This window comes from Embiotoca jacksoni, unplaced genomic scaffold (genome assembly GCF_022577435.1).
Source record: "Embiotoca jacksoni isolate LCO1_2020_lvr unplaced genomic scaffold, fEmbJac1.0.p SCAF_11, whole genome shotgun sequence".
NCBI lineage: Eukaryota > Metazoa > Chordata > Actinopteri > Embiotocidae > Embiotoca > Embiotoca jacksoni.
In genome coordinates, this window is record NW_027185241.1 from 988,945 (window position 1) to 1,016,943 (window position 27,999).

Genomic DNA, 27,999 nt, shown 5'->3' on the forward strand with positions numbered 1-27,999 from the left:
GGATTTTTCTAAGGTACTACGACGTCTTCTACGTCCTTGCTGCTGTCCATCAACACCCTGACGTTCTTGAAGGGTGTTTACAGCGACAGAGGTTTGTGCTGCTGATCTTCACATTGCCACAGTATATTGAAATCTTCATCCACGATGTGAAGACACAGTTTTTTTTCTTTCATGTTGCTTTCTTTGTCGAACTTTATTTTGGGCATTCTGACGTTCTCCCAGATCTCAGCAAGTTTACTTTGGTGACTACATTGTTGTGATAACGATAGAAATGGCCAAACAATAAATACAAGATTGAAATGGTAAAACAACAGAATTATCCTTTGATTAAATAAAATAATCCTGAAAGCTGCACCCCCCCCCCACCCCACACACACTCAACCCTCCTCTCCTCTCCAATCATAGGTTCGTATGCCAAAGACCCAATCTGCTGACATCGAGAGAGCGAACGAGAGGAGGGAGGAGGGAGAGCAGCAGAGAAAACAAATGCTGAAGGAGAGAAGACGACTCTGAGCTCCTCACTGGCTTCAGATCAGCTGATAAGGTAAGAGCTCTGCTGCTCTCCGATCTATAGTTATTATTAATTACTTTATGACAACATGTTTCTGTGGTTGTTGTTTTTTTTTTATCAATCTTGTTTTTGTTGTTGTTGTTTTTTATCTTTCACTTGAAAATCCTGTTTTTGCAATAGAATAGCAGTGAATTGAGACCAATCAGTGGCAACACTCAAAGGGGCAGATATGTCACAGCAGTGTGGTGTAGAGTGCAGGCTTGTTGCGAGTTAACGATCTATTTGCTTCTCCACGCAGAAAATAGAAATGGGTGATCTGTTCTGTTTGATAATCGTGTTTTATGTATTCATCAGCCTGTATTAAAATATGAGAGACTGGTTGAGGAGAATTATTTTCTTAAAATTTGGACCGAAGGAAAGAAAGAAACAAACCCTGGGATTCATTATGTTCCTAACCAATTATCATTTTTATATATGTCAGTCATTGTTTTCATTGTTTTAGCAGTCTGTGTTAAGTTTGTAGACACTGTAAATCACAGAAGCAACCTTGTGAACAAATAGTGATGCGTCCGAGACTTGGGTCGCATATTTAGCTGTCAATAATTTGTCCATGATGGGAAAAGCTGATAAAATGTAAAAAAAAAAAAAGGTCTGATTTACTAACAAGGCTTGAAAAGACACAAAATGACCTGCATATGAAACAATCCAATTTAACGCTACTCAATGACAGTTGGAGCTCAATGTGGGAGCTCAGGCCAAATGAGATTAAGTGCACCTTTGGGAATAAAAATCCCGACTAACCCGTGGACAGCAGCATGTCAGAGTTCTGGGTACAAAATGGGGTCAATAATCTCTCATTGATATTCGGAGAGTTTTAAGTTTTAACCCAATGACCGAATGCTTTGGTCCTATTTGCACAAACAATTTAGACTCACAATTTCTGATGATGTCATTACTGACCATTTTGAAATTCATTGAACATAACTACAAAGTAACAAATCATCTCATTTTGATAGGAAATACATGACAAGTTGAATTTTTATTGAGTCTCAAAGTCTCAAAGTTTTTATATGCTGTAAAACAGGAAAATAAGTAAATGTCATGACTAAGCTCTTCCATTTTGGAACAACTGTCCAAAAAACATGGATTCGTACTGCAAAAGTTTTATGTCACCTTAGAAACCAATCCCGCAAGGGGTGGGTCAAGGTATAGGTGGGACTATTTGCATATTCATAGAATTGTGCATATTGAATGAAGGCCTCGGTGTAGAGTTACATCCAAGATATTCGAAGGCATTGGATGAGTTTTTCCTTGGATTGGACACATGTGACTGGTAAGGAGTTTTTAGAGTATTAATCAAGGCCAGGAAAGGGACTTCACCAAGTTTCAAGCATGCTGTTTTCTAGATCCTCACTCCACTTTACAGAGTAATAAATGCAGTAATACCAGATAAATGCACAGGATGCAGAATGAGTAAGGTAAAGAGGCAAAGTGGAACAATAAAAACTCTAAAGTTTTAACGTCTCTCCAACTGTTCATCTATGTGCTGCTTCTGACCAGTAAAGTGGACAGAGGGACAATGGATCCATTCTCAGTGTGTTATTCTGTCACTCGTCTCTGTCCAGTACAATCCCAGCAACCCCCATCACTCACCCACACCACCCTCAATAGTACCATAATACTGTAAAAGCATGTTTGTGCGTCTGTGGGTTTACACCATGTGGATTCCCGTCTGTTTTACTCTTAGTACTGTTGCAAAATGAAAGTCTTGTAGTATGTTTGTGAATTAGATGGTTGGACAATAGCACTGTGCACCCAGAGTCCCCAAATAGTGAGTAGACACTCAGTTGTGCATCCATCCACTCTGGTTGAAGGTGGACAGGACTAAGTGCGCTTATAAGAATTATAAAAATGTAATTCGCCCAAGCTCGTTTCATCTAAAAGGAGAATGTCAATCAAGCTGTACACACACGCAGAGCCCTGAGAAAAGGACTGATCCACCAAAACAACCTGTGTGGGTTTATCATTGGTGACCAGAGCCTTTAAAAGGTTATATTATATTTAACAATGAGATCATTTTCTCAACTGATGTAAGAACACAAGATTATGGTCGTTTTCCAACCCATACAACCATAAAGGTCGTTTTTTTTTTTCTCTACCCTGAAATACGACCCACAGGAATGTTTCCTAAATTAGCGGCCCTGGTTAGGTTTAGGTACGAAAAAAACATTTGGTTGGAGTTAGGGAAAGATAATGGTTTTGGTTAAAGTGACAATTTGAACCATGTTGTGCATCAAAGTTACTTCTTCCTTAAAGTTATGTAACCTTCATCGTCATAGCAATAGTAAAGACAGCTTTAAAAGAAACCATCCCGACTCAGGGTTGGAAACACGAAGTGAACGGCGACGTCTTGCAACCAGGATTATGCAACCTTCATTGCCATGACAGCAACCACGAGACCATTGCCCCCAGCTTCACTGTGATTAAAGTCTGGAAAGCCTGTTCGCATGAAAGTTCGCTCAGCCACTCTTGAAGGGCGGACCAATTAGAGACCAGCGGGGGTGGCTAAGTGTGAAGACGTTGAAACACTGACATTTGTTTCGAGCTGTTGTTCCAAGGATGGCGGCAGGGGTAAAGCTAGATGAAGTGATACGAACAGTTGAAGCAACGCTAAGAAATATCGTAGAATGGAAGATGAAGAGTGTTCATCATCTGCGGCGGTCATTTACCAGCATGGTGCTGCACTCTGCTCACATTGAGGCAACATCTCGGTTTTTTTTTTGTAGAACTTGGTTAGTTTAGGCGCACAGCATATGTCATGTGGTAGTCCATGCTGATTGGTTAAAGGCTGCTCTAATAGATACAAAATGAATCCGAGGTCTGCGCCCATTACGATGCCAAGACTGGACACAATCCTCAATGGAGCGTTGCCCTTAATTTAGGTCTGGTAATACCAGGCTTACAGGAAACCCGGTTTTAAAAAAACTTTACCAACTCGTGGTTGTAAAAGGAAAGCAAAACAACAGCCTCTTGGACCAAAGTCCACTGTTGTATGGAAACATCTACCCAACCCATCTCTAACTAACAAGGAAAACTCATTACATATGCATCATCTGAACTGCGTCACTTCTTCGGGACACCAGATTGTCATTATTTATACCGCTCGAGGTCGCAGACCTTTAAAACGTACTGTGGGTTGTAATAAGCTGCTTGCACAATAAACCCATGTTTTTTTTTTTTTTTTTTTTAAAGGACAGTCTCGGTTAAAAGAAATAAAACTGACTCTTTGTTGGAGACCGTATCACCAACCTGTCCTATGCTGTTCTGCAGGGCGCTGTTTCATGATATTTGCGCCATGCAAGCTATGACTTGTACCATGAGATCATCTTGATTTGGACATTATAGAACTGATCATGGCAAAGAACTGCAAAGGAAAACAGGATGCTCGCGCCATTGGTGATTTATTTGTTCCCTTGACGACAAAAAACGGGGTACGCTTGAAACAAACTAGTTCCCATGACATCATGTTAAAAAATGTCTGAAGGGCAAAAGTGCTTGTAGCTGGTCCGAACAGCCCCATTTGAAGGCGGGGGGAAATGGCAGCCATCCTTGGGACGAGAGACACAATAATCTTTCAAATGGAGACGAGCCGGCCTCAAAAGCTTTTCCCAAGTTGCACTCGTTTGTTCATGTTAAAGGGGTTTAAAATTGTCGTGTGAAGAATATAAAAAAATGTCAAATCCGGTTTATTTGATCTCCTCTACACACCTGGTGTGTGTGTGTGTGTGTGTGTGTGTGTGTGTGTGTGTGTGTGTGTGTGTGTGTAGAGCGGACAGTTGCTTATCAGGAAAACATAAAAGTTGTCTTTTAGATTTGCAGGGCTTCATATTCATGTTTAGGTTGTGCTTGAGCTGTAGACACACACTTGTTTTTTTTGTTTTTTTTATTTTAATATCAGCAGTTCGGACTCCCTCTTGTAGGAGGCCCATAATTCCTACCTTCAGGTCCTGATTGTGGTCGGTCAAAAGTTACTAAAAGCCACCAGAGTTATAACCAAGAGAAGAAAGGTCGAACAAGAGACAGAGACAAACGAGCGAGGGCAGAGAAAAGGGGATTGTTGTGATTAAAAGACAATTATCTGTGCACATCGACTTCCCAGTGTTGTGTGGTGTCAGGCTCGAGCTGAGCTGTTCTGTCCCAGAAGGCCTCGGGAGACAATGGCTACTGTGTGAGGAGGAGGGAGGGGGTTTGTTAGCAAGTCTTGGGGTTTCATGACACGGTCGCAGCACCATGCAACTGCGTGAACGCACGCAATGTGTCGTGTCTTTATTGATAACGGTAGTATGTCGGAGCAGTTGGTAGATTAGCAGGTGTATTTTTCTCATCTGATGTACAACTGTCTTAAAACAACCAAATGAAACTGCTGAAGTTGTAAATTGACTTCAGATGTAATAATAACTCACGCAGTCGCGCAGATTATATTTTGATTACTGTGATTTGCTGAGTTTGAGAAAGGCTGAAAAAGTTGCGATGTAGAATTATTACACAGACCGTTTGAACAGAAAACTATTTCTTTGGGTGTAAAAGCTGCTTCAGAGTATCCTCAGTTCACTGTGACCCATTTAAGACATCAAGGAGGAGTCTGTAGTGTCTTTAGTCACAGAGGCAGTGGAGATGTTCTTCATACACAGCTCTTCTGTACCAGCCCCTGCTGTGCAGTGAGATGTAGAGAAGCCCAGAAGACCAGTAATGTGAGTTCAGAGGTCGAAAGTACCATCGAGATAAAACGGTCATTTTTAGGAAAAGTCAATGTCATATTTCAAACGACTTTCTAATTTCATCCGTAGAGCACGACAAATGCTGGATTTTTGTGGCCGATAACGGTACTTCAGTAGAAAGTAAAAATATACCGATATTGATATGTCGACCAAAATGTAGTTATTAAATACTTGTGACTAAGATATGAAAGGAAAGCAGGATATTTTAGTTTAACAATAAAATTTGGGCCAGAATGACATCAGTGCATTGAAACAGTGAACTTCTGTGAACTTGAATTTAAATAATATAAATAGCTGTAAATTCAAGATCGTTTTCTAGTCGTTGATGGTTATCTTTGACTTTGTATAAACCTCTGAGTGTTGCAGTATTGTAATGTGACATTGAACTTCTCAGTTTGAAGAAGCTGACAAGTATAAACAGTAATAGTTGAGTTTAGAGAGGCTTTGGTAATCCATTCAGGTTCATGTTTTTTTTTCCTCTTAAATTCACACTACTTCTATGTAATGTGTGGAAATACTGGGACAATAAAAAAAAAAAAAACAGAAGCGGACATGATGAAATTGGTTTTATCAGCAACTTTAAAGACTTTGTAAGTTGATTTTTGTTTTGCGGTAAAATGAGTAGAAACCAGTGGCAGCCTTGCTGGTAGAAAAACACATTTGAAAATATAATGCTCTTCATCATACTCTGAAGAGCAGGTTGGTGCTTACTGCTGTAAAACATGCAAAGTACTGTTGGGTTTGTTTCAGTTTTTTTTTAGCCTCTGAAGCGTTGACTTGGATTTGCAGTCTCAATCAATGGCAGATTTGGCTGAATGACATTCCCAAGCATTTACTGTAGGCTTCCTTACTCCTTTCACACTTTATTCCTACCCCTCCTCCTCATCTTTATCGACCCCTCCCAATCTCATTTCCTGCCTTCTGTTACACTGACCCCCCATCACCCCCCCCCCCCCCCCCCAAAAAAAAAAAAAAAAAAAAAAAAATTTTTTTTTTGGCTGCATCAGTTTAAAATGATGAAATGTGTTCAGCAATTGGTCATATTGGACAGAAAAGGCCCTCGGAGCTCAAAGCCTCACCCGTATTTGTCGGGGCGAGGGCGAACAGTGTGGCCCTTTGTGGCCCCCGTGTGTATTTATGAATGGCTGAGCCTTGGGGTGAAGCTTCAGAACAATGCTGCTACACTGAAGGGCTGATTTTCATATGGGAGGGGGGGCGGCGGCGGCGGTGGTGGTGATGGTGGTGGTGGGGAGGGCCGTTTATTCCCCCACTGTTGGGGCTTGGTACAGAAAGTGGCGAGAGGTCTTACTGGCGTGATCTGCATGTGAGTGTCGGAGGGACACGGCTGCTGGCTCTGCTCGTACGGAGGCTGCTGAACGTTGGGAGGTCGGCCGCGGTCACCTACACAGGTGAGGAGCTGCACTTCTTCAGATTTGTTTGTTCTTTTTACGCCCTTTGGAGCTTTTGGAAGTGATGTTTTGTTCAGCAAGAAAGAAGCAAGAGAATGCAGATTTGTCTATAACAGGAGAGGGGAAGTCTGTCCATCACTCTGTCAAATAATTTCGTTATTTTTTTGCTTTCTGAGGTCAAACACCTACAGTCAGGCTGAGTGCGTGCTTGTTTGCATTCGTAGATGATGAGATAAGGGAGTGGAAAGAGTCGGATGAGTCACAAGTTAGACCCAGTTAGGTAATGAATAAGTGTGTGTGAGTGTGTGCGTGCGTGCGTGTGAGAGAACGTCTGCACAAGTGAACGTGTTGATGATGATGTGTAAGCGTGCACACGAGTGAGTGTGCGAGTTGTTCGGCGTTAGCGGGGGCTGTTAAAAGCCTGGCCAATCATTACTGGAAGGATTTCACTGCCTGTGCCATTAGCGCCGAGCCGCTGCCGAGATTGCCAGAAAGTATTACCACATCTAAACAGATAAGGGATTACACAGCCTACCAAAACAGTTTTAACAAATCATTCAACAGGGGTCAGATTCTTTATAGTTACTGTTGCGAGCCAAAATGAGTCCCTGCATCATTCCCATTTTTTTTTTTTAATAAGGCAAACACATTTATTGCTGTATACTTTTCATTGTTATTTAAAGCCCAATGAGTGACTTTAATCAAGAGCACAGAGCCAAAAAGGCATTGGCACATTTTGACCTTTATTCCCTGTAAGAATCGACAAGCATTCAGTTTTACCTTGGGAAGAGATTTAGAAAAGTAATTTTTAAGCTTTTTCTGATTCAACAGCAGATAAATCTCAACTAACATCCTATCAGGCCAATTTTTCACCACATTAATTTGTTATTTTCTGAGTTTACACCAAACACAAGCCAGAGACAGTCCCCTGTACCCCTGGACCTACAGGGACAGTCCCTGTAAGTCGAGCGGACGTGTTTGAAGGCGCGTCGGTCGGGACGAGGCCACACTTGTATTTTTGTTTTGGTGTGGCCGAGCAGGTGACGGCTCCGTTTGTCGCCCCCTTTTTGTTCAGAGCGGAAGGAGCGTTCAGAAAGAGGAGGCCTGCGGCTCACCATCTGCCCACTGGGATGGGGATTGCCAGAGTCGCTGGGTTTGCCAGGTAGAAAAGAAAGAAATAAGCTATCGGGGCTCCTGGTCTCTCGTTTTGTTGGTGACCTGCCAACTGAGGCTCACTTTACTGTTACTTGCTAAAAGACTCCATTTAAACCTGATGTTAAAAATGGTATCCACCTCTGTCGGTGTTTTTTTGGAGATGGGAAAAAAAATGATTGTTGATTTAAAGTTTAAATAAAAAAGAAAAATGCAGAGTTTAAGATAAATGCTTAAAAAAAAAAATAAAAAAAAAATAATAAAAAAAAGCCTTCACTATGTGTCAGAATAAACCGTTGTGTAAGCAAGCAGGACCTGTGACTGGCATGCACAACAGAGAAATCTTTTGTGGTTTCTCACATTCTTACATCGAAACTGGCTCGTAAAACAAAAGTTTCTTGAAAAACGAACGTCATCATATGGAAGTAGAGAGAGTAAAACAAACAGCACGGCTTAAGAAGTACCATAACACTCTGAAACAATACACCCAATACGGGCAAGAAAAACGAGAATACACCTCAGAGTATTAAATGTAAGAGGCAAGCACCGTGATGGTTTTTATTTTCTTTCATTACCTCAAAATCCGGTCTTTTATTTATGCCAGTGCTCTCTGCAGTACTTTGGACAGACTGAGTGACTGGATGTTGGCATATCTCCGTGTTTATGTTTGTATCTTGTCTCTATAAGTGTGTGTGTGTGTGTGTGTGTGTGTGTGTGTGTGTGTGTGTGTGTGTGTGTGTGTGTGTGTTGCGCTGGGCTCATCACAGCTCAGCTCGCCATGTGTGGGAGGGGGGGAGCAGTCATGTTTTAAGACCATCTGCTCCTCTCGAGTATTTCCTTAGCTTGTGGTGGATCAACGCGCGTCACAGGCAAGCGGCAAAGCGCAAGCTGTGAGCGGGCCTGTTCCGGAAAAAAAAAAATTCCTCCAGTTTCTCCCTCGCACAATGGGCAGTGTTCAGCAATACAACGTTACCATTCTTTTTTTTTTTCTTCTTCTTTTTTTTTTTACCCCCCCTCCTCCGCGGCGATGCACTTATAAACGCAGCCCGCAGACGATGTTCACAATGAAAATATTCTTCTTGGCACGGCTAATTGTTTGTGTGAGCAATTTCAATAATGTGAAATGGCTCATAAAAAGGTGTCGTGGCCTGATTTAGCCGAGCTGATTGTTCAGATAGCGTCTGGATCCCCGAGGTGTGATGCGGCATAAGTGATTGTGTTGAAGTTTGATTGCTTCAGATGTTTCAAAGGGAGTTTCTTTTTTTTTTTCCTTTTCTTTTTTTCTTCTTCTTCCTTGTGCGCAACACAAACAAAAAGATGAAATGAAAGTAAACATGCGCCCAATGCGCTTTTTCATTACGAATCTTATACATTTTCAGTAAACTATAATAAATCAGTCCCTGTAAAGTCCTATTTGCTTCTATCTTTGTGATACAATTCCGCAGAAACAAACACGTGACATAATTTTGCATCGCTAGATGGCCGCGCCCGGTCTGCTCTCGCACATTTAATGTATATGTACTGTGTGGGACAATGACTACAGTCCCGGCAGGACAATGACGCGTGCTGGGCGTACAAGCAGCGGAGTGGGGGTGCCGAGGAAGGTCACATAGTTGCACACCCCACACTGAGCTGTGTGGTGGCATGCCGTATGCTGCATGTGTGTGTGTATGTGTGTGTGTGTGTGTGTGTGTGGGTGTGGGGAGGGGGTTATGGCACGCTGCGTATTCGTTTCTACACGTCTCATGTGAGAATCCTTCTCTTCTTCAGCTCCTCTCCAGACTTGTTTACGGAGGGATTCCCTTGAGGTTATCCACAGCCCTGTTCCATGCCACCACTTGGCCGGTGGCCTAATGGCTTTTGGACGCAGTGACTCTCCACATGTAATGAGGGTGGAAAGAAACTTCCCCTGTTTTAGGTCCAAATGAACGAAATGTAAACCTCTAATTTACATATTTCTCTCGCAGAATCTACGTTCCTCCTTCTGTTCACATGTTGCTCTGACACCGCCGCACTGAAAGTGAATCTGAGTCACCCTTCCTCACCGCACAGCTTTTTGCCCTTGTGTCTCGGGCTCCGATGAAAAACTTCCGACTGATGTCAACGTGTTTTGCTTCGACCTCAGTATGGGGGTGGGGGAGCACGGTTCGGACACATGGGACCACTCAGGGAAACGGTGGAACAGAGGGAAGGAATGCCGAGTGGGCCAAAAGACCAGCTCTAAAAAAAAAAAAAAATGCCCGAACGCATATTCAGTTCTGCCCACGACACATGTAAACCAGAGCTCACACAGACTCCTCTCTTCCCCTTGTCTGCCTCTAAACATCTCTTTTTTTTTTTCTTTTTTTTTATCTCCCTTGTCTGTCCTTTCCCCACAGAGTCTGGCATCTCGGATCCAGAGCAAGAAGACAGACTCAGGGCGAAGAACAACGACTGGAGGGAGAAGAAGAAAAGAAGAAGAAGAAGAAGTGAGGGCTGAGAGGCAGCAGGAGCCTGGTGCTGAGGCTGGTATGAGGCAAGTGTTTTCTGCGTGTGCGTGCGCACGCGCGCTGCGTGTGTGTGTGTGTGTGTGTGTGTGTGTGTGTGTGTGTGTGTGTGTGTATATAAGTGTGCACACGTATGCTGTGTGCTCTGTGCCAGCCGTTTGTCTGCCCCATCAATGAGGCCGTTGTTGTTGGGGCTGGTGGCGGTGGTGTCAGTGGCCCGGACCCGGCTGCTCGGCTCCATTCTCTCCTGCTGAGGCACGGCATCTCGCCCCGGACACACTCGCCCGCCTCTCAGGCCTTTTGTTGCAGAGCAGATGGATGAGCTTGACGCAACATCGGAGAAAAGTTGTCACGGCCACAGCGGTGCGGCGAAGACGTCTCGAAATGTGACCGCTCTCGATCTGGAATGTTTCTTTTTCTAGAAAGCAGCTGTAATATATATATATATTTATGTATTTAGTTAGTAAAAGAAAAAGGGTTGCTTTTTTTGTTGTTAATTTTTCAACAAAAAAAAAAAACCTCGCTGCAGACAGACACGGTGAGCATCCAGCTGGTGAGCATATTGGATTGAGGAGCATTCAGCAACAGAAGACTTATTTCCCTCTGGAGTTGGTAGAAATGAAAAACAGAGCCAAAAGAGAGTCAATATTGGGCTAACATTCACCAGGTGGACAGAAACACGACTTCCAATCAATGCTGCACCTTTATTTACTGGATGTCAAAATCATTAACTGTCTGCCAAGTTCATCACATCGGCTTGAAAAGGTGCACTGCCGCCTAGTGGCAAAAATAACTAGTTACAGCGTGTTTAAAAAAAAAAAGATGAGTGGCACTAAAATAAACTTTACATGTCAGGATGCCGATAATGGATGGATGGACAGATACCTGTGAATTTGTGAGTGTCTGGCGGTGGGAATGATGAGCAGTATGACACATCCATCTTCTCTTGCGATGTCAAAACAACAGAATTTTTCCACTTCTCTCCATCAACAAGGCGAATATTGGTCATGGATTCTCCGGGGGACGTTGAGACGTGTTAATCACGAAGCTCTAAAAGCACAATCCACTTTCTGGCCCGCCATCTGCACACACCGGCTGCTGCAGCACGAGGTGGAAAATCCTCTGCTTCTACTTCTGTATGCATTAATTCTGCATCCAGTCCAAAGAAACAGTCATCGCACTGGTTTACGCTTTTAGACAGTTATAGATTTAAAGAACAAGAGACGTAAAAGCCTGTCAGTCTGATGGAAGTCCAAATAGAAAGTAAATATATATATATAAAAAAAAAACAATGATTATAACATGCTGCTGAGTGTAAATTAGTGCGTTATAGTATTTTGATGGCACCAAAAGTTCAAACTGCAGGGCAGGGATATACAAATTCATAATAATTTATGAAAAAAAAATACTTTGTTATCAGTTTGTAGACATGTAATGAGGAGACACTATAGCAAAAATTGTATTGTAAAATTTCCAAAACATGGCGACCCAATGGCTGAATGACTGGACTATATGCCCTGAGCAGCAGAGACCCTGGTTCAGACCTCCATTGCATGTCCATCCTCTCACCCGTCCATCTCAACTGTATACTGTCATATAAAGGCAAAACTGAAAAAAAGAAAACAATAAAATCTTTAAAAAGACTTGAAACACCTTAACAAGCGTTAATTAAAAACATTTGAGATACTGTAATATTAGCAGTACTGTCTCTGTGTGATGACTAACTAACAATTGAGATGATTTATTTTACATCTCATCATGATTAGTAGTTGCATTTAATCAGAAATGCTCTTCATTAGAATTTTTAGAGTCCAGCTACACCATATTAGGAGTTTCATTTATTTTTTTCCCAAATTTGACAGATGTTCGGTATTGACTTCTCTTTATGTTTTGGATTCAAAGTCCCTCTTCTGGCGGTGATTAGACCCCTGAGAACTCCTCCCGGTTCATCAAAATTATATATTCAGATGGGTTTTTTTTCACGTGAAAAGAATCGCATAATGCCTTAATGTAGCTCAGATATGACTCCGCATCTTTTCCTTCATTTGTACGTTTGGATATATGAATATGCAAACAGTCCCCACCTCTTATCTCCATCCAGCCCATGTGCTACTCATCTGCAGTTCGATGAAATGTCAAGTCCCTTATCCTGATGTAGTATGTGCATGAAACCTTGACTGTCTGTTTTTGAGAGACCGTTACCGCAGTTCCAAATTATAAATGCTCAACATTGACTGCTTATTCCGCTCATGATATTTCTTTTATTGTATATAAAAAAAAAGAAAAATCACAACATGGACATGTTAACAAAGTTTAAAAGTTAATTTTTTTACTGCGGCTGTGACTCAGATGGGAGAGCTCGTTTCCTTCTTATTGTGAGGTTTGTTACAAAAGTGTAAAGCGCTTTGTAGAGCAATAAGGCAAAATGGAGGAGAGATGAAAAGTTGCTACATAAGCAGACTATTTACCATCAAAGGCGCCTGATCAGAAGTCGACTCCAACCGTACCTTCCCACACATTTCACATACAAGGGTTACAGTAATGCTAAATTCTGGACGTTTGTGGTCGTTACCGTTTGATTGAAATTGAGTTTTGAGAGTTGACTGAGACTCATTTGACTTCATAATGGATGGAATTAAAACAAAAATGGACTTTTTGGATACAGGGTTAATATATCAAACAATAAAGTGATAACGTTGCAGGGAAATAACAACAAAAAAAAAAGAAAGTTTGATGCTGCTGTGTTATTGAGTTTGTAAAGTGCCTTTGTTGTACTATTTTGCTCACTTTGTCATCCTCTGGTTTAATAGCTGATGCAGTGTCACTCGTTTACACACGCTGTCATCACCGAACATTGTTATCAGTCCCTTCTGACCTCCTGATTTATTTCTGGTAGAGCACAGATAGTATCAGTAGTCTGCTGATGACGTGATGTGTGGTGACTGGGGTTTGGCTCCACGTCAGAGCTCAAACAACAGTGAGAGTCATTCAAGCGGACGGGCTTACGTACGGCGACCACCATGAGTGACTCCACTGAGGGGGAGCAAACAGGTGCTGACTGACGCTGCGTTTGTGTGCCTTTACTACGGCTCTGTGCGAGTGAGGGGGCGCTGCGAGTGATGTAATGGCTTGATGATGCTGATGTCACGAGCAGTTTTTTTTGTTTCTTTTTCTCCACAGAGAATAGGGCTGTCAAGCTGACCGGGTGTGAGTGAACACCCTCTAGTGGAGCTGCTGACGAGCTGTCCTGCAGAGAATCTGTCTGTTTCTAACCATCGGCATTTCAAGGTAAAAAAGACAACAACAACAAACAAAAAAAAAAACACAGTCATATCTTGAAATACAATTTAAACACCTGGATATCCAATTTAACACTTATCAAACAGCCGAGTTAAAAGAGCAGTGTGCAGGATTTAGTGGCGTGTAGGCGAGGTTGCCGATTGCAACCGACTGAACAGCCCGTGCTTCCGCCTCCCACTCCAAGCTTGAATCAACGGTTGTCACAGCACTTAGGAAAGGTTACAGGTTAAATCACACAACATTAGTCACATAAAAAAAAAATTAAAAAAAATCCACGAATAAAAATAGAACCTAAATCACACATTAAAAGCAGCTCTGAAAAGGTGGGTTGTTTAGTTGTGATTTAAATCTGAATCTGAATGAGTCAGATCAGTGCGGTCTCAGGTGTGTTTGCCAGAGAGACTTCCTGGGGGAGGGTTGGGGATGGGAGGGGGGGAGAGGGGGCAGCTAGGGTTGGGGATGGGAGGGGGGGCAGCTATTGAGAAGGCTCTGCAGCCGCAGGTCCGGTGCTCGGTTCTGAGCGGTTGGCGTTACAGGAGCGGAGGCCACGGACAGCAGTGTGGTGGTGGAGCAGGTCGGTGAGGAAGGAGGGGGCCTGGTTGTTCAGGGTTTTGTGGGTGAGGAGAAGGACTTTAAAACTGGATCCGTTGAGGGACGGGAAGCCAGTGGGGGTTTTGGAGGACAGTGTTTGGTTCGTCACTTCTGGGCTACAGTAGAAACATGTCGGTGCAACATGGCGCACTCCGTGGAAGAGGACCCGCTCACTATGTAGACATTAAGGGCTACATAAGGGCATATACTAAAAAAAAAAACTAAAAAAACAGGAAACTAAACTGTTAAATTACCAGAACATTTGGATGCTATGTCTGAGTCATGTAGCAGCACGGTTTCCTTTTTTTTTTTTTTAAACAATTTTTTTTTTTTCTCTTGATGATGCTTGTGCTGTAACTGACAGGTTGCTGTCTGTTGCAGAGGTCTATGGTTCAGCGTTGAGCGGAGACCATGTGGTGTTTGGAGCTGCTCTTACCACTGCTGTTGATCATCAACGGTAAGGAATTTATGTACTTCTTTCTGGCTTGATGGTAGTCAAATTCTTCCATCATTATTCCTAACATCACGCATGCAGGGATCTATTTGGAGAAGATGAGTCCCTCAACATCTGTCTCTTCTCCCAGATGCCAGTTGCCAGTGGAACGTTTGGGTCCCTCGGGACATCTCGGCCATGACTAACTCCTGTGTGGTCATCCCGTGCACCTTCATGTATCCGTCGGGCATCAGGCCGTACCGTGGCATCCATGGCATCTGGTACTTTGGCCAACCCTACCCTCAACTCTTCCCTCCCGTAGTCTTCAAATCGCGTACGGACGTCGTGCACGAGAGCTACAAGGGCCGCACCAAGCTGCTGGGCGACCTGCACCAGAGGAACTGCACTCTGCTCATCAGCAACATCGGCACAGAGCACTCAGGGAGATACTACTTTCGCGCGGACCTCGGTGGAGCAAACATGTACACGTACCCGGACTACGCTGAGCTCAAAGTTCTGGGTGAGTGAAAACTGGGGTGGAAAATTGTTTATTTGATCGATTTTTTTTAATTTTTTTATCATATAACCTTTAAAATGTTGCCTTTGATCGCTTTAACACAAAGGCTGACAATCGTTTTTGTTCTCCAGATCAGCCCAACATTGACGTGCCGGAGGAGATTGTCAGTGACGAGAACCTGGAGCTGACGTGCTACGCTCCTGATAACTGCCCCGACCTGACTCCAGAGATCCAGTGGATATACACCGACTACCTGCCCGACCCGGAGTTCAGCTCCGACTACGTGGAGGAGAGCAACACCGCGGTGCTCTCCAGCACCCTCACCTTCACACCCAGACCCATGCACAACGGGCAGCTGCTGGGCTGCAGGGTCTACTACCCCAACACCACCCTGGTCTACGAGAGGCTCATCTCTCTAGACATCAAGTGTAAGTAAAAAAAATAAAAATAAAAACTTGCGCTGTAAGACCTACAAGTAGTCAGTGATGCTTTTGAGCCTCTGTAGTTCCAAAGGGAGTATTGTGTTCCTACTTTACTGAATTTATTATATAAGCAGATATCTCTCTCGAGTGACTCAGAGGTTTCCCAAATTCAATAGCAATGTGGGAAACGAGCTTCTATTACCCAGAGAATGTACTCCTATTGGATTGTAGTGCCAATGTAGTGCTAGTTCACTAACCAGCGGGTGACGTCACGTTGGATTGCCCCTTGTTGGTGGACCAACCCTTCTGCACACGAACATTGTGTACCTAGAGTTGCATTACTATCAAGGCCAGATTAAAAATAATGAATTATTAGTGCGCAAGAATAATCGTACTTTTTCAGTTTTATTTGTGACGTTATTTGCTTTAGCAGCCAGTTCAAATTAAAAGGATCCGTCTTTCATCTTTCATTTGAGGGTGTGAATTAATAAAACAGGGAAGGAGTTCTGATCCCATCACGAGAAAGATTGACTCATTTTGATTCTGCGGCGTCCTGAGACCTGAGGGCTCGGTAATTAAATTGCCTGTTTTTTTCTTCTCCTGGTAGATCCTCCGCGCTCAGTGTGGGTGAACGTCTCCTCCGAGGTGATGGAGGGCAGCTCTGTGATGCTGCACTGTGAGGTGGACAGCAACCCTCTTCCCAGGATCTCCTGGATGTTCGGAGACCAGGAGCTGCTGTGGGACACGGCGTCCAACGTCTCCCTCTCCCTGGATGATGTGTCGCCTGCGAACGAGGGGATTTACACCTGCATCGGGGACAATGGCTACGGCCTCATGAACACCTCACTGTACCTGGCTGTCAAGTGTAAGTCTGTGAGAAAGCACAGGAGTCCCATATCCCGCAGGCAAACAGGTTTTTAGTTCATAAAAGGTTCAAATTGCTTGAATTTACCAATCAGAAAGAATTAAGGAACAGTTCACAGAAATATTTTTGATATCAAAATACTCGACCCACATAGGCTTGCAATGTGCATTTTAAATGTTTGCGTCTTTGCAAAGGACACCAGCTGTTGTTTGTGTCGATTCACAGCACAGTGGATTCCATCAGCACCTCAAACTTCACAGCAAACAAACAAAAAAAAAGCCTCGAAACAGGAATAGAAACTTCTCAAATCACTCCTGGTGCTGATATGAATGCTCAATATTTTCCAAACGATCTTTACTTCATCAATACATCAATGAGCACTGTGGACTTTTGGAACGACAAGAAGGGAGTAGCAGATCAGTGCATTGGGCAACATGGAAGTTCCCAGTCCATAAAACACACATCTTAAATCAATGTTTTTTTTTGTGTTCAGTACAAACACCAACTGACACAAGACGTAAACTGAGTGTCAATCAAACTTTGCAGGAAGCAAACAAAAATGTATTTTAGAGATTGAATGTGTAACTTTTTTTTTTCATAGTTATTAAGAAAAGTGGATTTCCAATACATACTGACACGTTTTAGTATTATTTCTCCAGCGTGAATGCACTACTTGCTACATAAAACCTGCTCAGAATTAGTATAGAACTGGGACACAGCTCACGAGTGCTTTGACCTTCTGTTCGAACAGTTAAAATGTGAGTGTTGAAGGAGTTGTGTGTTTCTCGAGCCCGAGGCTTCTGCTCAAACTAATGACTACAAAAATGCACATATATTTTACAAAGAGACACAGAATCTCCCTTTTTGAAATGTACAGAAGTAAAGCGGCAGTAAACTGTAATCCTAATAAATATCTAATATTTAAGAAAAATGTGAAAGGGAATGATTTAAAAAAAAGCAATTTAGATTTTATTTTTATTTTTTTATAGGTGTAGCAACATATCATTGACATCAATAAAGAGAATTATCACCCAAACCTGCAGCTCTTCTTGTGAATATTATATTGAGTTCAATCTGTTTATATGTGCAGCCCACAACTTTACTGTTTTGGTTCAGTCTTATCATTCAAATAGTGTTAATTTCAGCTCAAGCAGCCAGCTGTTTTCAGTAAAAACACACAAAAAACCCACCGGCAATGAAGCTGCTCAGCACAACAGACACATTTTACTGCTACCTAATCAACTTAGAAACTAAAGAATAGCCTCTTTTTGACTCCTCTAGAGCTTGATACTGACCAAAAACCAAGCTAAAAGTGATTAAATGTACTGATATTCATTATATGGTCAGAAACAACTCCAACTGGGTGATAATATTGTTTCATAACTGCTAGATGAGGATATAATCAAGTCTTTTCTAGTTTGTTTGACTAAAAAGGTTTTGATATGTTAGTTTCACAGCTTGTTCACACTGCACCTACGTGGCCAAAGGAAAAAAACATGTTTTATTACAGGTTTAGAGTTCCCATATTTCATACTTTTCTAGTGTTTTATTTGCAGTCTTGATACCCATAAGAAAATATTTTTGTGGTTTAAGAACCAAAAATCATCTTAATACAGTTTTACATCTCTCTTGAGCTTCTCTCTGGAGTTCAACCAAGAACAGATTGTTTTGTGTCTGTGTCTTTAAAGCTCAATTATGTCAGTGACCCTTTCTGATTGGCTGACTCTTTTCTAGTTGATGCATGTCTGGGCCAACCACAGGTTTTCTACAACCTTGCGGCTTGCTTGGAATGACCACTCTGTGTTTTGTTACACATAAACAGTTGGACAGTGGGGCAGTGACTGTGAGTTTGTGACATCACAAACTTATGAAAGTCCAAACAGGCTTTGTGCATTTCTTAATGGACTGAATGATTTGGGATTTTCACAGTGCTTAAACAGCATCAAGACCTGCTTTATAATCCATTAAAGAAGGGAAACCTAAATTCACACAAAATTGGACCTTTAAGTAAGTGTTGTCTCTTCAAATTATAGAAGGTAACAACGCGTGAGAAAGAAAAAAAAACAAGCCCTTCTCTGCTTATCGTTGCAGACCCTCCCCGTGAGCCCCTGGTAAACGACTCGATGACAGTACTAGAGGGGACCTCGCTGGCCCTGCACTGCAGCACCCTGGGCAGCCCGGCCCCGACCCTCACCTGGCTGAAGGACGGGGAGCTGGTGGGCACCATCACTGCCGACGAGCTGTCAGTGCTGGACATCCTGGAAATCTCGCCGCAGGGAGACGGACAGTACCGCTGCCTGGCCGAGAATGAGCACGGACGAGCGAGCAGCTCCCTCAACATCACTGTGGAGTGTGAGTGCTTCGCTGTCCTGCGTTATACCCGACAGTGGCATTAAAGAAGTAGGACTAAGAATGAAGCTTTGTTTTGGAGAATCTGCAGTAAACATCTACGTGATCCTATGTGAACTTATCAGCTCGGTAAAAATGCACTTTGCAGAATTTTAAAAAATGAAGTCGACTTAAGTGCTTTTAATTAAATTCTGAGAAAAGAAAAATATTTTTTTTTTACACATTCTTACTGCTGTTATCGAAGCTCCTCACTGTGCTGCCTCCTTCAACAGACGGCCCGGTCCTCCTGGAGGAGTCAAAGTGCACGGTGGTGAGGGAGGGCGTCCAGTGTGTCTGCATGGCCACGGGGAACCCTGAACCCACCATCGAGTTCTACCTGCCCGACCTCAACGTCACCATCAACGAAACCGACGGCCGGTACAACTTCTACACGCACACGGACGGACACACCTCCACGGGCATGATCAAGCTGCGGGAGAAAGGCGAGCGGGTCGACAACGGCGGCCCGGCCGTGAACGTCCACTGCAGCATCTACAACATGTATGGAAGAGAGAGCGTACTTCTAGAGCTGCAGCAGGAGAGTGAGTAGGAACCAACCAATTATTTACTTTTTATTTGCTGTGGCATTGTCGGATACAATCACAACAGAAACGACTGCTTCTGCCTCATCATCATTATTGTCATGGGTTATTCAGTCTGTCCTTATTTAACCAAATATGACACTACAGTAGAAATTTCAGGACTAGTCTGGTTATATTCTGCATGTTTGTGTGTTGATTGTGTAGCCAAAGCCTGATATAGATTATTCATCTGTGTTGTAGAGCTTTATTGTGGTCAAAAAGCTAATAAAAACTTGCACTTGTTTCCTTCATAACCAAAAAACACTTTACTGGCACTATAGTACGTTTTTAATTGATTCCACAAACACTGTCCTGCTGCCATTAATTGAGAATGTATTGATCCACAGAAAAAAATACACCCAACAAATGCACGGTCTCCTCCTGTTTTGAGAAAAACTACAATGCCCAGCTACTTTGCGGGATTACCTGTCGCTTTACATTTTGCCCGTTACCTTCTGTAAAACCTTATTTTCTGATGGTGACACATCTGAAATCTGCAAAAACGTAATTGATGGTTTTGGTGTTTTCATGAAATTCATGGGTTCTGAAACATAAATTATTGTCCATAAATCGCAATTCTTTTTCTTTCCAGAAGACTACATGATTGCATTCTTTTTCGACACGTAACAACTGCGTGCAACTGTACTGTAATTACAATGTCTTAAATTTTGTTTCAAGATGGTGGTTCCACTCTGAAAAAATGTGTCTTCTCTGTGGTCATGGATTTTCTCTCATGAAACATTTTCATTCAGAGTACTAGTGCAGTTTTTCCTCTGTGTTGTCCAACAATAATTAAGTCGCGTGTCTCGTTTTTTATTTTCACCACCTTTATTTTCAGAAAAGTACATGATGGCCGTTATAGTCGGCACCATTGGAGGAGTGGCGGTCATAGCTTTCATCATTGCAGCAGTGAGATACGTTGGCCACAACAACAAGAAGTGAGTATTAAATGACAAACTAATATAGAGAGGCCAAATGCGAGGTAGAAGTAGTCGTTTTTTTTCCTCACTAAGCATTTTCTGAAATCCAAGGAAACACTTAAGCCTAGTCATCCATTCTAAAACACATTGATGCACGTTGTATACGAGTGAGTGTGGGATTGATGTGGACGTGAGAATCATTTCTCCGGAGCAATTTCAGTTCATTTGCGACGACAAGTCCCTGTTGAAAATCCTTGCAGATCCACACTGGCTGCCTTGTGGACTAACCTTATATTTTGCAGGCACGATTCCCTAATCTGACACTGCTTCTGTATCCTTGACCTGCTACGCTAAATACAACCCAGGTGGCCCTCTTTAACCAAGGTGCTTTATTTTTTAGCCTCAAGGTGTATTTGGACCCCCAAATTTGCAAGCTTTCTCCGAAGGATCGCCCCCCACAGGGGGTGTGATCTCAAGCGACTAAACCCATGAAATAACCACAGTCACTCACAGCCACAGTTGGCCTCCAGCATAACCTTTACAGAGCTTGATGTTTTAAAATGGATGCCCAGGCTTGGCGTGTCGCCCTGCGTTAGTGGCAGTCGAGGCCGAGTCTGATTATGTGACTCCGTCCCCCAGAGAGAATGGCAACCCTAGGCAGGACGTGGTCCTGGAGAACCCAGCTTTGTACTACAGCGCAGTCAAGAAGGACAAACAAAATCTGAGGAAGAAAGTGGTGAGACATGCTGAAGTCAATGATTCTGATTCTGATGGGTTGGATGACCATTCTCACACTGTTTGGGGTGATACGTATGTGTAATAAAAACAAATCATACATGATGAGACCCCCATTTTTAACCTCTCATGTGAGGCTATAGAAGGAATCTCTCCCACTAGCAGTCTAGTAGCTCCAACCATTACCTTTCCAGACACTGTTTTTCTCTTGCTTTCATCGCTTCTCTGCGTTTTTCTGTCTGTTTTTCTCTCCCCTAACTCTTGCACAGCTTAAGACAGAGCTGTTGGGCTCAAAGTTTAACTCCATTCTAGAGGAGACTACGGTAAGGTTCCCAAACGAATCCCCATTAAAAAAAACAACAACACAAGCCTCTAGCGACAGATGCATCTCCTCGCATATCTGCTTCTGTGTTCTGTACACTGCCGTTTGTTTCCGATACTGCCTTCTGCATGGCCGCCTCATCGCTAACACAAACTGCCGAACTAACAGGAAAACATCTCAGTCTCCTTGTCAGTATGTCAACCAGTAACCACTAACATCTTTTCTTCGATGGTGTCTGTGGCGCTCTCCTGTCATCCGAGGTGTGATTGGCACCTTGCCAGTGATTTGTGCCGCTGAACGGTGCTTCTGTTTGCAGGGAGAAGACGGGGATTATCAACCTGTGGGCTCTATGGCAGGACTGGAGAGGCAAGAGCTGAACTACGCTGCTCTGGAGTTTATCGGTGCCAGGCCTAGGGAGGGGGCCTCGGGGAGGGGAGATGACGGCAGCAACTACACGGAAATCAAAGCCAAATGAATCGCGATCCTTCCCTGATCCCTCGGCTATGCGAGACGCAGCGGCAGTCCCCCCCCCATATCACACACGCCCTCCGCCCCATAAACTGTTTAATAACCCCCCCCAGCCCCCCTCCCCCACACACTTTCTCTACTGGATTTCACCCTGCATACGATGACTCCTTGTTTCCCATTTCTTCAAATTTTATCATATATAATTTCCCGCTCTAGGCCACTACTCCCCCCCCCACCCCTTGTGCTGCCCCTCCTTCATGGGACGCCCCTTCTTGACGCCTCCATTTGGAAAAAAACTGATATTTTCAGGGGGTTGGAGCGAGAGCCACTGGACAATATAAAACAAATGATTTTTAATTTAAAGCCTCAGTTGTAGTACACTGTCTCTGCACTATACACTGTTAACCAGCGACCATGTTTATATTGCTTCCTCCATGTGACGGTCGGTGTCACGTCTGTCTCACCATTTTCTCTCCAGCTGTCTTGTGGTAACTGTCACTGTGTCTGCTGCCAGTCGAAGCATCAGGGCAAGGAGTAACCGCGCTTTCCGTTCTCTTATCTTTATGCGTGTTTATCGAGCCCTTCTCCTCTCTTTCCTTTGGTCAGTTGGATCCCTAAGAAGAAGATAACCGACAGAGGCGAGAGATGGAAACGCAGCTCAGCGTCTTGCTTCCACATATTTAATGTGTGCTGTGACTCAGAAGCCTCTCATAATAAATAGAAGAAGAAAAAAAAAAAAAGTCAACACCACTTTTGAGCATAACTGAAGAGGCTTTTTGGAAGTTTAATTGTCCAGATTGGAAAAATGTCTCACCTTGTTTCCGGCGTTTTCCATTCAAGTGAAGAATGTGTTGAGTTTTTTTCAGGGTATTTCCTGTGGCCGAGGCAAAACGTCTGTCATCTCCTCCTCCCTAAAGCATGTGTTTCTCCACATACGTTCTACATCCGATTCATTCAGAAAAATACAGACCTAAAACACAACATACTTGCTCGTGAGCGGCCAAAGTGTTATCTCTTTTAGACAATGGGTGTGTGTGTACGTATGCGTGTGTGTTTATTGAAATTGTGCTGAAAGATCACCGAGCACTGATCTCTTGAGGTCACCTCGCCTGAGAGGTCGATGCTCTAATCTCACAGGACTGCATCAGATGTCTGAATGACAAAAAGTGATGAGCTGGTTGTGCTATTCAAAAACATTTGATGGACCTGTGATGTAATTATTAAAGCTCACTAATAGTCTAACTCGATAATGATGGTGTCGGTAATATATTAATTTGATGTATATTGATAGGGAAAGGAACGCCAGTGTGTACATAAAATACCCTGCACGAGTCTTTAGCCAGCAGGCACACATTATTGAAAACCAGTGTGTCAAATTAAAGACAGTTTTGTCACATATCACTCAGCCACTTTGACTGAACACTGTCTTAATGTAGGCTAAGAAAATAGTGCCCAACCTCTAACTAGTGGAAGCTGTCAAAGTCGAATCATAGGCGACATTTACATGCAGGGAGTAACCTTGTTCCTCACTGTGACTGAGGAGGATTTAAAGTTAAATACTTCAGCTGTGTTCTGTGTCATTTTTGTTAACTATTAAAGGAGGAGCCAGACATTTAGTAATGCATTGAACTGGTTGATTCACAAGAGACTGTTATTTTTATGGTCAATATCAGTTGAGAAGATCAGGATTTAGTCCCTGATGTTTGGTTAAACTCCAGTAACAGGGAATCCTACATTACCCATAATGCAACCAGTAGCATCTTTTTCTTAAAGCCACTCCTGTTTGTTATTTTTAAACTCCATGTGTTTATTTTTTTTAACTCTGCTGTCTGTTATCAATATGATGTCTCCACACTTAAGGCTTATTTCATCAGATTTTTTGCAGAGGACATGATGCAGCTGTTAAAACAATACAGCTAACGCTGGGTGTCGTTTAAAAATGTTCAATACCGGTACCGACACCTTTACTTCAGTAATGGTTCCTTAACAATATGAAATAAAAATTATTTAAAATCTGTTTAAAAAAAAGAAACAAAAGATAATTACATTATGGTACATGTCTTTAGTTCCCTTGCAGTTTACAGGGGGAAAGAGTAAGCCATGTTATTTTCTGTAGCAATAATTAACAGATCTCCCCTAAACACCTCACATAGAAGCTACCGCCAGACTCTACAATTTAACTAGAGTCCCTAAACACCTCATTGGCTATCGATAGACCTAAGAGTGCTGACAGCTCACAGAGAAGTCTGAAATGACTGCAGCGAACGCAGCTGTGTGGTCAAAAATTTGTTCGAAAAGAGTAAAATAAGGCTTTTTACTGTAATATAAGATTTTGCTAAGATAAAACCAAGTGATTTTGTCGGGCGGGGCACCCAAGTAGAGGCTGTGTATGGGAAAGGATGTGGCTTTTAAGATGTTGAGATTTACTCCTGTGAAAACAGAGCAAAAGTTATGCATTTGAAAATGTGTTGGTGTGGATGAAGCCGAAATTTGGTACTGAATGACAAAGCATTTTTCGATACTGTATGGTACCGAAGCAGTTTGGGCGTGCCATATAGTATCAGGGTTTGGTTCCCAAGTCTCAAGTACTGCCCATAACCGCTACCTGATGTAACCCACAGAGGAAGTTGCACCATGTCTCTGAAAAGCACAAAAAAAAAACAACTCCTGCACACACTGCAGCCATTATTGACGAAACGTGTTCTATCGTTTTAAATCCGATAACAGGCGGGTCTTGATAGTTATTTTGATTTCAGTTGATATTTATTGTTTTCAGATTGTTTTAGCTTTGTAACACATGATAAACCTTTTTGCTGTCTATATGATTCCTGCAAAAATGTACATTATGGAATATCAAATATGCAACTTGACCACAGATTTTCTCCTCCTTAACAGACATTGTTAAACTGTATGTACTGATGCTGATAGCAGGCTCAAGTGGAAAGTAAACTTGAGCTGGAGACGTCAAATAATCTGGTCATGATTACTGAAATTACTTTTGATACACATGCTATGGTTATAATTTTGTGTAATTTATAAATTCATATGAAAATCCGCCGTGGCCGTCTCATTTAAAATGAAGGATTAACTTCATTAAAGCAGCAGCATGTCACTGTGAGGTGTTTCTAAATGGTTTACAGTCAGGAGAGTGAAATACAGCAATGGCCTCGAACTGTGGTAACACTATAACTACAGACTTTTCATGGAGAGTAATCCTAATATGAAACTGACAAAATTACACTATGAGGAGCACTTCAGTTTAAACTGCTGAACTGAACTGTTGAACCCAAATAAACCAGTTTGAATAAAGCGTGCTGATGAAGCCTCTGACGGAGTGGAGAAAGATGATGAGCATAACAGCATGTAGGATACTTTTATTGACATCAAACCAAATCAATTAGGCTGTGTGAAGTAGGTCTGAGTGTGTAAACTACAAGTGAAAAACCTGAGATGCTCATCGCTGCTGGTGATAATGCATATGCGCAGTCCTCATTTTGTAACTGAAGCTGATTGATGGTAATTGAGCCGACTTTTTGTTAAATTTGAGTGAAAACATCATTTTGTCAGAAGTAATTTTTTTTAACTGCAGCAGATTTACAGATTTTTTTTGTTCATAATACAAAAAGCCCAAAAATAATTTCAAGAATGAAGTTCTCTGTGCATGTAAACGAAGCCGACCAGCTATTCTGATTAATTTTAGTCTTTTATCAAGACATTGTTCTGTTGACTTAATGATGGAGGGTTCCAGTTGTGCTGGCTAGCATTTTGAAATTGCCTGTCTGCGCAAAGTCAATGACCACTTCCTGTCTTTGAACGCCTCATATTTTTTTTATACTTTTTTTTTTTTTTTAAGTAGAAGTATCAAATATGTCTATGCTAATCTTTTGTCACAGTGTGTTGTAAAGCAAAATGTGTATGTCCAATACTTTGTGGTGATCATAATTATCATTATGGAGTTTTTTTTTCTTCCCTACATTTATGATTGACAAAATAATTCAGATCAGGGTTTTGCAATCTCTACAAATTAGCACTGTTGTTTAATGACAGTATGTTTTCCTGCAATTATGTTGTTTGCTTGCTCTTTTATTTTAAACAAGTCTTTGACGCCTCAAGCAAATTCATCTGTCTTCAGTTCCATGCAAATATAAATAAAATAAAAACAACATGAAATGGAAACAGTTGATTATTGATAGAAAACAAACGATAAATGTCTGTTTCTCCTATTGTCTCTTTTCTTTATTTTGAAAAGCAACAAACTGTGTGCTCTGCCAAACTAAAAAAAACTGGCATCCTCCTAAAATGTAGTAAGGGTTTGAAAAGTTTAATCTATATTTAGTTACAATGTTTACATTAATTAATTTACAGTTTGTGTTGGTTGATTTATAATATTTTTTTTATTAGGCTATAAATCAGGTCTTGGTGCTGTATAAAATGTGAAAATGTCAAAACACTCACTTTACGGAGAAATGCACACAGCTTTAATTCAACAACTGCACCGTTTGGACGAGCCATTTGGACTTCCATGAGTTTGTGATGTCACAAACTCACACTCATTTAATTTGTCCGCCCTCGGTACGGTCAACCGTCCAACCTTCTCCAAGACCAAAGAAAACCTTTTGTTCAAAGGTGGTCATTGATATCAATGCGCCTCAAAGACACAGATACAAAACTTAAACAAATAAATAAATATTGTTATATGGATATTTTATATTGAAAATGATTGCAATCTTACTGACAGACTCCTGACTTACTTGAATGCAGCTGTGAACAGAAAGCCCTCACATGCACGGGCTGTGATGCCATCTAAGGCTAAATTACAGTACCTTTGCGGGAAATAATATTTTGAAATTAGATATTGCACAATATTGCAAAAGACAAACAAGTGCTTTTTCTGAGTTTGCTCATTGGTAAAATGAGATGAATGCTTCTTCTGTGCAATCTGCATTAACTTATGTTCAGCACAAGCACTCAGTCGAAAACACAGTAGAACGTGATGAGTAGTAAGTAGTACCCTCACCTATTGCAATATGTAAGTTATAAAAACATGATGTTGGTGGAGCTTCTTGCTAAGAGACTGCGTAATTAATTTTTAGAAGTAGGATGAAAAACTTGTCCTGATCCTATCTTCATTACTCAATTGCCACAACAGATGTGTACGTAAGTCAATAATACAGATTCACCGTCATTCAAAAACACTGAAACGAAATGAAATGAAACAACAACACTATAATATAACCAAAAGTAAACAAAAGAAATGAGCGTAACAAAAAGAAAAACTGAAAAAAGTCACAAAACTATGTCGCAGAAATGTTCAATGTACAGAATCATACATTCATAAAGTTGACATCAACAATTAAAAATAACCGGACTCTTATTTTGTTTTTTATGTTGAAAAAGTACATCCCCAAACATTTACTGTCAATGACAGATGTACTTTCATGATATTGTGACAGCGTTAAAATGTGGAAATCTGTAAGAGTCCCAATAATCGTCAGTAGACCGAAGAAATACTTCCTTTAAAGTAACTGAACACGAAGATGGAAAACGTGCAATTTATCAGAAATCTCTGCACCGAGACGAGTTCAGATGAACAAGACAAAGAGGTAAAACACAACATTTATAATAACAGTTTTTGTGTATTGTAAAAATAATCATTCAAATAGATGATTAGCAAAACCCTGAAAATTCAGAAATGTGGATTTAAATCTTGTCCCCTGTGGATTTTCCTTAATTTTAAACTCATCGACTGAACTTCTTGCACATTGTTCTGCATTTTTAATGAAACCTTTGTCTTGTGGAAGCAGAGATTGAATGTTCCCAACAAGATCCACATCAGGATGTTGGTTCTAATTTTGACGACTGTGCTCTTGTGTGTGAGTGGCAGCAATGCTGACACAGGTAGGTTACTGTGTTAGGATGCAAGCATTTTCTTTATTTGTTTTAACATTTACTATAAAGTCCCAAAAAAGGTCATTATTTTTGTGACGCTTAATGTAACTTTCCTGATGTACATAAATCTTTTTCATATTTAGTGACATATTGTTAGAGTTCCAAATATAGCAATTTATTATAAAGAGGACCAGCTACAAATATTGACTTGGAAACTCTGGAATTACCTAAA

At 41.8% G+C, this 27,999-nt stretch overlaps 1 protein-coding gene across 6 annotated transcripts; it reads left to right on the forward strand.

Moving 5' to 3' along the window:
• Window positions 1-457: 457 nt before the first annotated feature.
• On the forward strand, window positions 458-26,048 carry mag (myelin associated glycoprotein). 6 transcript variants are annotated; one of them, XM_069141167.1, is made up of 13 exons: window positions 458-544; window positions 10,229-10,365; window positions 13,517-13,624; window positions 14,609-14,684; window positions 14,812-15,180; window positions 15,309-15,605; window positions 16,207-16,464; window positions 18,556-18,816; window positions 19,086-19,394; window positions 20,272-20,371; window positions 20,993-21,089; window positions 21,358-21,411; window positions 21,727-26,048. In XM_069141167.1, the coding sequence occupies exons 4-13, from the start codon at window positions 14,639-14,641 to the stop codon at window positions 21,883-21,885; spliced, it is 1,950 nt and encodes a 649-aa protein (XP_068997268.1). In that variant the 5' UTR covers window positions 458-544; window positions 10,229-10,365; window positions 13,517-13,624; window positions 14,609-14,638; the 3' UTR covers window positions 21,886-26,048. The 6 variants fall into 6 exon arrangements, with proteins under 6 accessions (XP_068997268.1, XP_068997276.1, XP_068997259.1 ...); XM_069141175.1 differs by lacking the exon at window positions 458-544 and adding an exon at window positions 6,578-6,698 and having other exon boundaries at window positions 14,592-14,684; XM_069141158.1 differs by lacking the exon at window positions 458-544 and adding an exon at window positions 6,578-6,698.
• The last annotated feature ends 1,951 nt before the right edge of the window (window positions 26,049-27,999 follow it).